Source organism: Petromyzon marinus, chromosome 42 (assembly GCF_048934315.1).
Source record: "Petromyzon marinus isolate PM22_M1 ecotype Great Lakes invasive population chromosome 42, UKy_Petmar_22M1.pri1.0, whole genome shotgun sequence".
In the NCBI taxonomy this organism is placed as follows: Eukaryota; Metazoa; Chordata; class Hyperoartia; order Petromyzontiformes; family Petromyzontidae; genus Petromyzon; species Petromyzon marinus.
This window is the reverse complement of record NC_133708.1, coordinates 13892052-13905930: the sequence shown is the minus strand read 5'-3', so window position 1 is coordinate 13905930 and position 13879 is coordinate 13892052. Positions and strand designations below refer to the sequence as shown.

General features: G+C 57.1%; 1 protein-coding gene across 3 annotated transcripts in view; it reads right to left on the bottom strand.

Annotated features, from left to right (window-relative positions):
- LOC116951263 (receptor-type tyrosine-protein phosphatase gamma) overlaps positions 1-13879 on the bottom strand; it is a 76665-nt gene that overhangs the window by 17448 nt on the left and 45338 nt on the right. For all 3 annotated transcript variants that reach the window (XM_032969766.2, XM_032969767.2, XM_032969768.2), the window contains exons 6-11: positions 13324-13390; positions 7048-7205; positions 6105-6249; positions 4141-4358; positions 2738-2867; positions 1732-1787 (exon numbers count right to left, since the gene is read on the bottom strand). In XM_032969766.2, the coding sequence (XP_032825657.2) occupies positions 1732-1787; positions 2738-2867; positions 4141-4358; positions 6105-6249; positions 7048-7205; positions 13324-13390 (774 nt within the window). The remainder of the gene's footprint in view (positions 1-1731; positions 1788-2737; positions 2868-4140; positions 4359-6104; positions 6250-7047; positions 7206-13323; positions 13391-13879) is intronic.

The window sequence follows — 13879 nt, the reverse complement described above, 5'->3', positions numbered from 1 at the left end:
CTGATTGCATGGAAAGTTTGTCCCAGAAGCAAGCGCGGTGCCAGCCGTCCGCATGCCGTCACGATTTTCCAGATGCCCGGTGCCGTACTTAATCATAAAGAAACAATGAATTCATTACAACCAGGTGGGGGGTGGGCTGTGTCATATCAGTAGCGGGCCCCACAGCGAACCCCCTCCCCGGCCCTGGAGCGTTGCCACGGCAACGCGTTTGGCAGGTGTGAAGCATTAGGGGCCGAGTGGCCGCCCCTCGGCTCGGCGCGTAGACATTAGCGAGAGGTGAAAATTAAAACCACGGCGCATCAACACATCCGACGCTCACACCGGCACTGCCACCGCCACCGCCGCCGTCATGCCTGGCAATTCTCATAGCGGCATCAACCGCATTCTCACCAGTCTCCTGGGATGGGGGGGGGGTTAACCGCATTTTCTCAACCGCATTCGCGCCACGGTCCTCGCCACATAACCCACGGTCCAAACTGCATTCTCACCTCACTCAACCGCACTCTCACCACACCTCCTGGCCTCCTCACCGTGGTTATCATCACATCCTCACGGTCTCTACCCCTCATCCCCCCACCCCCACATTTTACCGTGATCGTGGCGTCGCGCCGTCGCAAGACGAAGAATCGCGGGGCAGCGCGACCCATCCGTGTCGGGGAAGGGCCCGCGTGGAAGCGAACAACGCAGAACTACACTCGGACAAAGCCGAGCCGTCACCAACGAAAATCTCCAAACGTGATCCGCTGGAAATGAGCGGCACGTCCGCGGCGGCATCCTCTTGTTGTTCCCATCAAAGGCGACGCCGCGTGACGGTTTCACGTCAAATTGAAATTATCGCTTTATCTATGGAACTTTGGTTGTTTTAAAAGCCGAGTAGCCATGGTCAATACACTGCTGAATGAAGGCCTCCCCACGCCGCCGGCACCTATCGCGATCCTGCGATGCGGTACAATTATTCATTATTTACAATCATGTAAACTGCATCAGTCACTGCATCCTGCGCTTTCAGATGCGCTTCTCCGGACGTCTGGATCGCTCTTCCTCATCGCCCTCTTCACGTAAAATCTATTCCAACTAACTCAATCATTGAACCACTCATCCACTATCTCTTACATTCCCCAAACTCACCCACTCACTCACCCACCGTTTCTCCCATCCTCTCTCTCACCCACCCACTCACTCACTCTCACAAATGAAACTCCTCTATCCTGGTCTCGTGAGTTCTCACCGAGTTAAACAAAATCTACTTGAACCTCGAACTTGTAAACAGGAGACAAGCACTGCCTCGATGCTCATTGCAGCAGAAAAATACAAAAGACTTTCCACAAAACAGTGCGCGTGCGATGGGCCAATCGCAGCTCCGGCCCATCGGGAAGGTGTCCGGCGCTAGTCTCGTTCGCCGAACATCATCAGCCCTGGTCACTCCACTGCTGGATGAAGTCCTCCACTTGCCGCATCAGTCACGGAGGGCGATGTGGTTAATTCTCCTCCACACTCCCCACGTGCTCCCCGCCACCACCACCACCCCCTGCCTGCACACCCCCTGCCCGCACGCCCCCTGCCGCCCCATGCTGTATTGGGCCGCAGTGGTGGAGCGAGCAGCGAGGGTGAGCTGGGAGCGAGGGTCAGCTGGGAGTGAGCAGCGAGGGTGAGCTGGGAGCGAGGGTCAGCTGGGAGTGAGGAGCGAGGGTGACCGAGGGTGAGCTGGGAGCGAGGAGCGAGCAGACGTACCCAGTTCGCCGGGGAGGAGGACGAGGAGAGGACGCCCCGACCGCTGCTCGCCGAGCCTGCGGTACACGACACGGCCGCGTGATCGGGGTCACGATCGATGCCGAGTGGTCACGGCGCAGGATCCGCTGCCTCTGGCAGGGCGCTCTGCGTCGCGAGAACGTGTCTCGTTCCGTCACGTCTTGTTGGTTCACGCTGTGTCGTGTGTCCTGTCGTGTGTCCTGTCGTGTGTACTACGTGTCTGTATATTCACACGCGTCGTTTTGTGTCGCGGAGTGGGTTGTGTTGTGCTGCACCGTATCGCTTCCTGTTGTGTCACGTGACTTTGTCGCGCAGTCTCACGTAGCGCGTTGGCGTTACGTCGCGGCATCGTCACCGTAGCGTCGTCGCGCGTAACGACGCTGCCTATGGAGCGGTGTCGTGTGGCGGCGCGTACCGCTGTAACGTGCCATCTCATACCGCACCGTGCCGTGTCATTGTTTCGCGTCGTGTTACGTCGTGTTGTGTACGTCGTCTTGGCGAATCACGTTATGCCGCTCTGTATCACGTCGTTTCATATCGTTGTCACTATAATAACGATCTCGACTTGTAACGACGCTGCGCCACCGCCGCCGCAGAGTATCCGCTCGCAGAGAGAGTGCGACCCAGAGGCACGAGGAGGAGAGGTGAGAGATTCCAGCCCTCCCTCCAAGCTCTGCGGTCCTCTACGTATGAAGGTGTATCGGCCAATTCACGTTTACACGTGGGAGGAAACCGAAGCACCCACAACGCATGCGTGCGATGGGATAACGCTGTGCCGTAGCAATGGAGATTAGTCCACACTTGCTGTGTTGCTTTCTCCTGACGAGCCGGGGCGCAGCTTTTGCTCGATGCCCACGGGGAAATCGGAGTTTCACAACCACGTCTGCGTGGTTGTGAAACTCTGCCTCCACAGCGCTGGATCAGAGGCAAGCCACGTTCAGCGTCGTAGCCGCCGCCCGTAACGTTGTACCGTGACGCGTCGCGTTACCGTCGGGGTCGGCGGCGCGCGGGGGGAAGGAGACGGGGTCGCTGGGCGCGCTGCGCGCGCCCCCCTCGCACACGGAGCGCACGCGGATCTGGTGGACGGCGCCGGCGCTCAAGTCGCGCAGCACCACGCCCTACCGCAGCACACGACGCACACACACACACACGTATTATACACACTATGCACACACACATTATACACACACCCATTATACACACACACATAATGCAAACACAAAGAGACGAACACATTTAATATACGCATACACACATGCACACATTATATACACACGCAATTATATACAGACAAATACACATTATGCACACACAAAGGGGAGACATACACATTATAAATGCACACAAGATCAGTGGAACACTGCGCCGTGTCTGCATTGAGAGACTGATATTACTGGTAGGAAACGTAGTGGACTGGAAGCCCAACCGGGATTAATTCACAGGAGGCAGGGGATTAATTGTGTATGTCTGTGGATGTCTGTCCACGTGTATCCAGACACCCGGATAAAATGGGAGGGGTGGGGCTGGGTGGAGAGGGGAGGGTGGGGAGGGGAGGGGCTGGGGAGGGTGGGGAGGGGCTGGGTGGGGAGGGTGGGGAGGGGCTGGGTGGGGAGGGTGGGGCTGGGTGGGGGGAGGAGATGATGACCCTGCCACGGGCGGGTCGGACGCGACGCGAGGCAGCCCACCGTGCGTGGGGCTGTGCGGGGGTGGGCAGTGAGCCCCCAGATCGCCGAGTGGCAGTGGCAGCAGCAGCAGGAGTAGTGTTGGGGGCCAATGTGAAGTGGAATCTCCACCGGTGGGCGAGCCAACCTCCGCGCTCTCCCCAATCGAGGCAGGGTCCCCATTAACCCGAATATCAGCCGCTCTCACACATTTGATCGCCGAGAAAGCGCCGCTCGCGATTGCTTCATTCGCAGCTACGCCATCCGCAGTTTCAATTACAACCCTCTTCACGGAAAATAACGAGCGGGGATAAGGGACGGTGACCGAGTTCGTCATCTTCCCAACACTTGAGAACCCAGTTTAATTCCAGTCAATCAGCAACAGACAATATGCCTACACCTTCACGTATCTGTCCCCGCACATTCATTAAAATATATTTGTCTTTGTACACATCCCATCAGCCACAGAGGGCCTTCTGCGAGTGCGATGAGAGGCGCGTTGACTCGTTCGCTCGGTTTGCTGCCGAGATTCTCCACGCAGACGCTGACGACTGTTCTCAGTTCCACCGTGTGTGGGCTGCTGCCGACCCTCGGATTCGAGCCCAGGGCCTCGCTCGGCAATGCCGGCTCTGCGTCTCCCGAGGCCTTCCTCGGTTCCACGCACGCTCTCGCGCACCGTCAAACGGCTTCTCCGCCTAACCTCCCACGCCGGTCACACCACCACCCTCACCGTGTCCTGGTCTCCGTCTGTCAGCCGCTCCTCCTCCTCCTGGCTCGCCCCGTGCGAGTATGTCACCGCATAGCGCTCGATGGGATTGGCCGAGAGCTCGCGGGGTCGAGTCCAGGTCACGCGCAGGGTTGTGGCGATCCCCGACCCCTTGCCAGCCGCCGACCGCTCGTCCCCGTCGATCCGCTCGACGCGCAGCCCGTCCGGCACGGTGCTGCACTCTGCCACGACACAACCGCCAAACACAGAAATTGCGGTGAACCATGGGCCGCTCGGGCGGAATTCAACACTCACTGCCACCGCTGCCTCTACCGCTCACCAGCCCCATCGCTGCCGCCATGACTACCGCCGCCGTGACCACCGCCGCCGCGACCACCGCCGCCGCGACCACCACCAATTACTGTCAGCCCCACTCACGACAAGTGGCATGAACAGTACGAGTGTGAAAATCGATAATTTATGATTGAAATTTGTTTAAAAATGCATTTCCAACCCCAACCCCCGCCCCCCCCCCCCCAGATTTCACTCCGGCTGTAATGCCAGCAACATGACTGTACTGCCGCGAGACGGAGGAATCCATATCTATAAATGGACGGCTACCAAGTCGTGATCCTGATCGTGGTAATTTATGAAACCGCTAGGGGGGCGGGAATCGTGACGCGTCCAGACAGCAAACACTGTGACCCCGCCATCTCATTACCAAACCCCCGGCACACGCCAACTGACACGCCGGGTCGCCACGGGAGAGCAGGTGGCATGATTACACACGGGGGGGGGGGAGGCTATGCACACCACAGTCCTCCGCTACCAACACCACACCCACCATCACCACCAGCAGTGGCCCCCACATCACAGCTAAAACCTCCACCACCCTTATCACTGCCCCCGCCACCTCCCACCCCCACCCTGCTCGGCAACTTGGCCAGAATAGCCCCAGGCTGCCCGCTCCACTTCACCACCCACGACGCCCCCACCCTCGCCACCGGTAAGACGTGTGCAAATGCCTCCAATTAAAATTATTCAAAGGAACGTGCCAGCCAGCTGTCATGATCATGTGTGCCCCGACCCACGCACGGCTCGTGCAAAGAGGAGCAGGGGTCACCTGTGTGTGTGTACGTGTGTGTGTGTGTCTGTATGAAGAGCGGTGGCGCAGTGGTTAGCACACTGAGCTATGAACCTGATGACCCAAGTTCGATTCACACTCACGTCCACCAACACCGGCGATGAATATCCGAACCGGTTTTGTGTACACTCAGCCTTAAATGAGTACCTGGTGTGATGTATAAACATTGCCACTGGGGATACAAAGGCGGCCGGGCGTGGTGCTGGCTACCCCACCCCCTCGTGTGCTGTGCTGGCCTTCATAGGTGCTCGCTAACAGCACTTGCCCCAACAGTCTGTTCAAGGCTATTCGGGGGATCTTTGTCTTTGTTACCGCATGTGTACACATGTGGCACTGGCCAACCACCCTTTATGGCCACCCACCTCTTCGTAGGTGCTCACAAACAACACTTGCCCCTACAGTCTGTTGAGGTTACACGGGGGATCTTTGTCTTTGTGTCTGTGTGCGTGCGGAACGAGCGTTGCTAATCTGCGAATCCTGACATTCGCTCCCTAACGACATCTATCTGGCTTCTGCTCGTTTTGATGCTAATGTGTCCACCACGGTCAGACTTAACCCCTTCCCTGGCCCGGCGCCCGCGACAAAACACGCTCAAAGCAGTCGCCAGCACCACCGCGGCCAGTACCACCACTACCACCACCACCAGCCCAGGTGCCACACAGCAGGAAAAAACAAAGTGTCCAATCACATAGCCGAGCAGGAGCTCTTTCCTTTTCTGCGAGGGTCACTCTGCGAAGGTACTGGCCGGACAAATGAGACCGCTGGGCCTCACCTGTGTACAGACACGCACTTATGAACAGACACGCACCTGTGTACAGACACGCACTTGTGTGGCGAGCCTCACCTGCCAGGGCGAGGTGTGTGGGCGAGGCGAGGTAGATGGCGATGCCGGCGCTGGGCTGCAGGGGCCGGTAGTTGTCCTGCAGGTAGTCCACCACCTTGCTGAAGCCCACGCACTCCACCGTGAACACTCCACAGAAACGGGACAGCTGCCCTCCGCCACACAGCACGCGCATGGCATGCATGGCAGGAGCACAGCATACACGGTACATGGGATACATTAGACACGGCACACGTGGTACATGTCATAGCACTACAGATAGCATTGCATAGCACATATGATACATGAGGCATGGAACACGTGGAACACACAAAACAATGCACATACAGCGCTTGTAGAACAACTCGTGGCACACCACCAGTGACAAAACTAGTGACTCCACCGGTTAATCGATTGGTTACCCCACGGTTACCCCTCAAATAACCTCATCATGGACCCCAATTGGTGACCCCGCCGATGACCTCACCGACGAGGCGACACGGTGGCTAGGAGATGCTAACGACTTCGCCTGGTATACAGGATGTCGTGGGTTCGATCCCGACCCTGACGCCTGTATATTTGGAGTTCGTTCGCATGTCTCTCTCCCTGTGGTAATGTGGATTTTTCGCCGGGTCCTCCAGTTTTTCCCTCCACATTTAGAATCAACATCACACCTTGAGAGTATTTGGCTGCTGTAAATTTCCACACGATAAACCACTTTGTTGAGCTATCATTTGTTGCCAGGTCACTTCTGAATCTGAATAGCTCAGTGGGACTTACCTGGTAAAATTAAAAGAAAAACATCAGTGAGCCCACAAGTGACTCCACCAAGTAACCCCACTGGTGACCACACAAGTGATCCGTCGATGACCCTGTCCAGTGATGCCACCGACAACTCCCCTCTCGTGGGCCCCTCTGACCCGGGGTCAGGCGAGCCCAGTGGCGGCGTGCGGGCGTGCGGCCGCACCTGTGCATGTGAGATGAAGGCCGGCTGGGTGTAGACGACCCAGCTGACGAGCGGGGAGCAGGGCGGCGCCGTGAGCGACCCCTCGTAGCTGAGATACGAGCCCAGCTCCGCGGGGAGCAGGGAGCGCGGGGACAGAGCGGGGATCAGCGTCTCCTTGCCTGCGGACGGGGGGAGGGGAGCGTGGGAGAGAGAGCAGAGGGGAAAGGGGAGGAGGCATGTATTATGGGAGAGTCACGACGCAAAGGATTAGGTGCCGCGTGGCAGAAGCACCTGGGATGCAGCTCAACATGGAGTTGGCGTCGTGTGTGTGTGAGGTGGTGGGATCGGTGGTGCAGTGGTTAGCACACTCCGCTACGAACCTGGTGACACGAGTACACTCACGGCCAACACCGGTGACGTTTTTTTTTAACCTGTCCTGGGCCTCCCCTAGGTCGACTCAGGCTCAAATGAGTACCTGGTGCGGTGTGTAACCATCGCCACTAGGGAGACAAAAGCGGCTGGTGTGGTGCTGGCCACCCAACCCCTCGTGTGCCGTTCTGGCCTTAATAGGTGCTCGCAAACAGCACTTGCCCCTACAGTCTGTTGAGGCTATATGGGGGATATTTGTCATGGATGTGTGGGGAGCAGTTCCACAGTGGCTATTATCATACCACAGCACACATTCTGCGGCACAGCAGCACAGATATCACACATACCACATAGCACAGCGCATAGCACAGCACATGACACCAAACCCACAAAACACAACGCAGATACCACGCATAACACAACAAGTACCAACTGAAGCCCTCCGCCCAACGTGGGACAGCGAGGAACCGCTTATCGGGCAGCCGTGCCGTCACCCTAATGGGAACGAATCATTTGCGCAAAACAAGCGGGGGGCTAATTACGGTGATGAACGGCACCAGGAGGTGGGGGGAAATGGGAGGGGGCGCCATTTGAGGCAATTAACGGCGCTGGTAAGTGGGAGCGGGGCGGGTAGTCAGAGTGGGAAGCCGAGCGAGCGGTGCGACCGAGCGTGGGACGAAAGTCGACGCGGCGCTGCATCCCGAGCGGGGATCGGCACACGACGCCGCCAGTCTCCCCCGAACGACGTTTAAATTACCGCTCGGCAAATGAGTCTCATTTCATCCCTGGGCGCCGGTGGGGGAGGGGGGGCCGGGGATGGGGGGAGGGGCGCGGGGGGCTACTCTGTGGGCTCGAAACCTTGCGCCGCCCACCCCCGCCGCCGTTGTCCCTGACGTCCGGGTACCGGCTGCTGTTTCGGATTCACAGCAGCCTCCATCCCCTTCTCTCTCTCTCCCCCCTCCCTCTGTGTCTTTGTTAGAAAATCCCGGCTGGACAGCAGCAGCAGCGCTCCACCCCGAACCGGCGAGTGCCCCCACCCCCCACGGCACAGCCGATTTCCTCCCCCCCTACCACCGGCGGTCTGCACCACCCCCGGCCCGAGTGCCTCCCCTCTCTCCCATCAGGATCCCCCTCTCTCCCCAACCACATTCCTCTCAAAGCTCCCCCATGTCTTCTCTCTCTCCCAGCAGTGGAGTCCCATGCCCCCCCCCCCCCATTTACAGTTTCCCCTCCCCCATCTCTGTATCCCACAGCCTGGGCCCCTCCGGCTCACGGACCCCGGTGCAGTTGCACCGCCTGTACACTCACTACTGCCCCCAAGGCTCCCTCCCATCTGCTCTCTTCCCACAAGTCTCTCCCTCCCTTCTTGTCTGTCCTGTCTCCCCACGCTCTCCCCAATGCTAGGTCCCCCCACCTCCCCGTGGTCCCCCCCTCCCCCCTCACCGCCGCCCGCACCCCACACCCTGTATGACGCTAATTAAGCGATTCTCCAAGAGTGCGAGTGTGCGAGTGAGCGAGAGTGTGAGAGAGCGAGAGTGTGAGTGAGCGAGAGTGTGAGTGAGCGAGAGTGTGAGTGTGTGAGAGTGTGAATGAGCCAGAGTGTGAGTGTGTGAGAGTGTAACAGTCTGTGTGCGAGAGTGTGAGTGAGCGAGAGTGTGAGTGTGTGAGAGTGTGACAGTGCGAGAGTGTGAGATTGTGACAGCGCGAGAGTGTGAGTGAGAGTGTGAGAGTGTGAGTGAGCCAGAGTGTGAGTGTGTGAGAGTGTAACAGTGTGTGTGCGAGAGTGCGAGTGCGCGAGAGTGCGAGTGAGCGAGAGTGTGAGACAGCGAGAGTGTGAGTGAGCGAGAGTGTGAGTGTGTGAGAGTGTGAGTGAGCCAGAGTGTGAGTGTGTGAGAGTGTAACAGTCTGTGTGCGAGAGTGTGAGTGAGCGAGAGTGCGAGAGTGCGAGAGTGTGAGTGAGCGAGAGTGTGAGAGAGCGAGAGTGTGAGTGAGCGAGAGTGTGAGTGTGTGAGAGTGTGAGTGAGCCAGAGTGTGAGTGTGTGAGAGTGTAACAGTCTGTGTGCGAGAGTGTGAGTGAGCGAGAGTGCGAGAGTGTGAGTGAGCGAGAGTGTGAGAGAGCGAGAGTGTGAGTGAGCCAGAGTGTGAGTGTGTGAGAGTGTAACAGTGTGTGTGCGAGGGTGCGAGTGCGCGAGAGTGCGAGAGTGTGAGTGAGCGAGAGTGTGAGTGTGTGAGAGTGTGAGTGAGTGTGAGTGTGTGAGAGTGTAACAGTCTGTGTGCGAGAGTGTGAGTGAGCGAGGGTGTGAGTGTGTGAGTGAGCGAGAGTGTGAGTGTGTGAGATTGTGACAGCGCGAGGGTGTGAGTGAGCGAGAGTGCGAGAGTGTGAGTGAGCGAGAGTGTGAGTGTGTGAGAGTGTGACAGTGCGAGAGTGTGAGTGAGCGAGAGTGTGAGTGAGCGAGAGTGTGAGTGTGTGAGAGTGTAACAGTGTGTGTGCGAGAGTGCGAGTGAGCGAGAGTGCGAGAGTGCGAGTGAGCGAGAGTGTGAGAGTGCGAGAGTGTGAGTGTGTGAGTGAGCGAGAGTGTGAGTAAGCGAGAGTGTGAGTGAGCGAGAGTGTGAGTGTGTGAGAGTGTGAGTGAGCCAGAGTGTGAGTGTGTGAGAGTGTGACAGTGCGAGAGTGTGAGTGAGCGAGAGTGTGTGAGAGTGTGAGTGTGAGAGAGTGTGACAGTGCCAGAGTGCAAGAGTGTGAGAGTGTGACAGTGTGACAGTGCGAGAGTGTGAGTGAGCGAGAGTGAGAGTGTGAGAGTGTGACAGTGCGAGAGTGTGAGTAAGCGAGAGTGTGAGTGAGCGAGAGTGTGTGAGAGTGTGAGTGTGTGAGTGTGTGAGAGTGTAAGAGTGTGACAGTGCGAGAGTGTGAGTAAGCGAGAGTGTGAGTGAGCGAGAGTGTGAGTGTGTGAGAGTGTGTGAGTGTGTGAGAGTGTGAGTGTGAGAGTGTGAGTGTGAGAGAGTGTGACAGTGCGAGAGTGTGACAGTGTGTGAGTGTGTGAGAGTGTGAGAGTGTGAGTGTGTGAGTGAGCGAGAGTGTGAGTGTGTGAGAGTGTGTGAGAGAGTGTGAGAGTGTGAGTGTGTGAGAGTGTGACAGTGTGAGAGTGTGAGAGAGTGTGAGTGTGTGAGAGTGTGAGTGTGTGAGAGTGTGAGTGTGTGAGAGTGTGAGAGTGTGAGAGTGTGAGTGTGTGAGAGTGTGAGTGTGAGAGAGTGTGAGTGTGTGAGAGTGTGAGTGTGTGAGAGTGTGAGTGTGTGAGAGTGTGAGTGTGTGAGAGTGTGACAGTGCGAGAGTGCGAGAGTGTGAGAGTGTGTGAGAGTGTGAGAGTGTGTGTGAGTGAGCGAGAGTGTGAGTGTGTGAGAGTGTGTGAGAGAGTGTGAGAGTGTGAGTGTGTGAGAGTGTGACAGTGCGAGAGTGCGAGAGTGTGAGGGAGTGTGAGTGTGTGAGAGTGTGAGTGTGTGAGAGTGTGAGAGTGTGAGTGTGTGAGAGTGTGAGTGAGTGTGAGAGTGTGAGAGTGTGAGTGTGTGAGAGTGTGAGTGTGAGAGAGTGTGAGTGTGTGAGAGTGTGAGTGTGTGAGAGTGCGAGAGTGTGAGGGAGTGTGAGTGTGTGAGAGTGTGAGTGTGTGAGAGTGTGAGAGTGTGAGAGTGTGAGTGTGTGAGAGTGTGAGTGTGAGAGAGTGTGAGTGTGTGAGAGTGTGAGTGTGTGAGAGTGTGAGTGTGTGAGAGTGTGAGTGTGTGAGAGTGTGACAGTGCGAGAGTGCGAGCGCGAGTGGAGCTCGTCGCACGCCAGTGACCTGTGGTCATGTGTATGCGGTGCGTTAGTGACGCACGCGCGCAGCATGGTTATGGGACGCGCGCCACAAACTGTGGCGGCGGCAGTTAATCCGTTAACCTGTTAACCCGTTAACCCATTAACCTGTTACCCCATTAACCTGTTAACCGCCCTGCTTACTGCCGTGTGGAGTGTGGGTCTATGGTGCGGTGTGGGTCTGTGGCGTGGTGTGGGGGTGTTGTTGTGGGTCTATGGTGTGGTTGTGGGTCTATGTTGGAGTGTGGTGTGGGCCTATGGTGCGGTCTGGGGTGTGGCGTGGGTCTATGGTGGGGTTCGGTGTGGGTCTATGGTGCGGTGTGGATCACCAGCAGTGTGTTGTGGGTGAGGGTGCGGTGTGGGCCGTTGTGTGAAGGGTAAAGTGATAATTCTGCCAAAGTAGAGGCACAGGAGGAGGCAGCAGATGGATGAAGCAGCTGGGACGGATCCTCCTCTTTCCCACGTTGCCGTGACGATTAACGAGGGACGCAAGAGAAGGGCAGGAGCGGCGAGGGGCGCCACGCGATTGCGGTAACCACGACAAGCACGGGTGGGGGGGAGGGCAGCACTATGATGGTGGGGGCAGCACGGGTGGGGGGGAGGGCAGCACTATGATGGTGGGGGCAGCACGGGTGGGGGGGAGGGCAGCACTATGACGGTGGGGGCAGCACGGGTGGAGGGGAGGGCAGCACTATGATGGTGGGGGCAGCACGGGCGGGGGGGAGGGCAGCACTATGATGGTGGGGGCAGCATGGGGGGAGCATGAGGGATAGCACTATGGGAGTGGGGGCAGCACTATGGGAATGGGGGCAGCACTATGGGAGTGGGGGTAGCACTATGGGAGTGGGGGTAGCACTATGGGAGTGGGGGTAGCACTATGGGAGTGGGGGCAGCACTATGGGAGTGGGGGTAGCACGTGGGGGGGCAGCACTATGGGAATGGGGGCAGCACTATGGGAGTGGGGGCAGCACTATGAGAGTGGGGGCAGCACTATGGGAGTGGGGGTAGCACTATGGGAATGGGGGCAGCACTATGGGAGTGGGGGTAGCACGTGGGGGGGCAGCACTATGGGAATGGGGGTAGCACTATGGGAGTGGGGGCAGCACTATGGGAATGGGGGCAGCACTATGGGAGTGGGGGCAGCACTATGGGAGTGGGGGTAGCACTATGGGAATGGGGGCAGCACGTGGGGGGGCAGCACTATGGGAGTGGGGGCAACACTATGGGAGTGGGGGCAGCACTATGGGAGTGGGGGCAGCACTATGGGAGTGGGGGCAGCACTATGGGAGTGGGGGCAGCACTATGGGAGTGGAGGCAGCACTACTGCGCACCCCCGCTATGAAGCTTTACTTCGCAGATGTCTGGTTGGGGCAGGTCAGAAAGTTACAACAACAAAAGGCAGTCCAGCAAGAGAGCCCCGACGCCCGTGCGCTAAACCCACCATCGATCTTTAACTCGTTTCCTTCATTTACAAGTGATGATCGATTGCGCTAAAAACGACACAAGATTAACTATCCCAGCTCTGACGAGCACACCAGGCTGATGCCCCCCCCGCCGGAAGTCAGCGCAGCGTTTCACTACCGAGCGGACGGAATCTGCACTTGTGCGCATAAGACCGGTAATAATTATTTTTTAACGCGTAGGCTTTCGCGAACGATATTATTCAGGATAAATTTCCGTCTCCGTTGTGATTTGATAAACGAGGGTGGGGCCTCCATTTGGGAATCAACAAAATGTAAGTTTGACACTGTGGTGAACGGTGGCCTACAGTCGCCCGAGGAGGTCAACTATGAATCAAAACAAACGTTGATCCCCACACACTCGCATGAACAGACACGTAATTTCCAGATGTCCGGATGAACTGACAAGATTTACGAATTTGGACAGATACAATTAAGGACAGAGCAACGAACGGACGGTGGGGAATGAACGGACAGATAGACGGATTACAAGCGGACGGACGGGTAAACGTATAATATTTCCCGGGCACTGTTTCCCTTCTACGTGACTTTACCAAAAGAACCAAGAATATAAGGAGTACCCGTCGCTCCCCACGCAAGAAATGCCGGCGGAGGGATACGCACCGTAATGAGCCACGTGCGCCAGGCCATTGGTGATGGGGTCCAGCGCGGGGTTATCCTCATCACGCACCTGCACCAGCAACACCCACGCGGTCAGAGGGCACGGGTCAAAGGTCAAGTGCACAGTATGCAATACAGGGTAAAGGAAACCGTATTCAAGTGCACACATGCGCACGCACACACGCGGATAAAGATTGCCTCTATATCCTGCACAGGCTAAGGGGGCAAATGCTATTTGTGAGCAAGTGCTGTAAGCTAGCACCTACAGTGAGGGAAAAAAGTATTTGATCCCCTGCTGATTTTGTACGTTTGCCCACTGACAAAGAAATGATCAGTCTATAATTATAATGGTGGGTTTATTTGAACAGTAAGAGACAGAACAACAACAAAAACATCCAGAAAAACGCATGTCAAAAATTTTATAACTTGATTTGCATTTTAATGAGGGAAAGAAGTATTTGACCCCTCTGCAAAACATGACTTAGTACTTGGTGGTAAAACCCTTGTTGGCAATCACAGAGGCCAGACGTTTCCTCTAGTCGGCCACCAGGTTTGCACA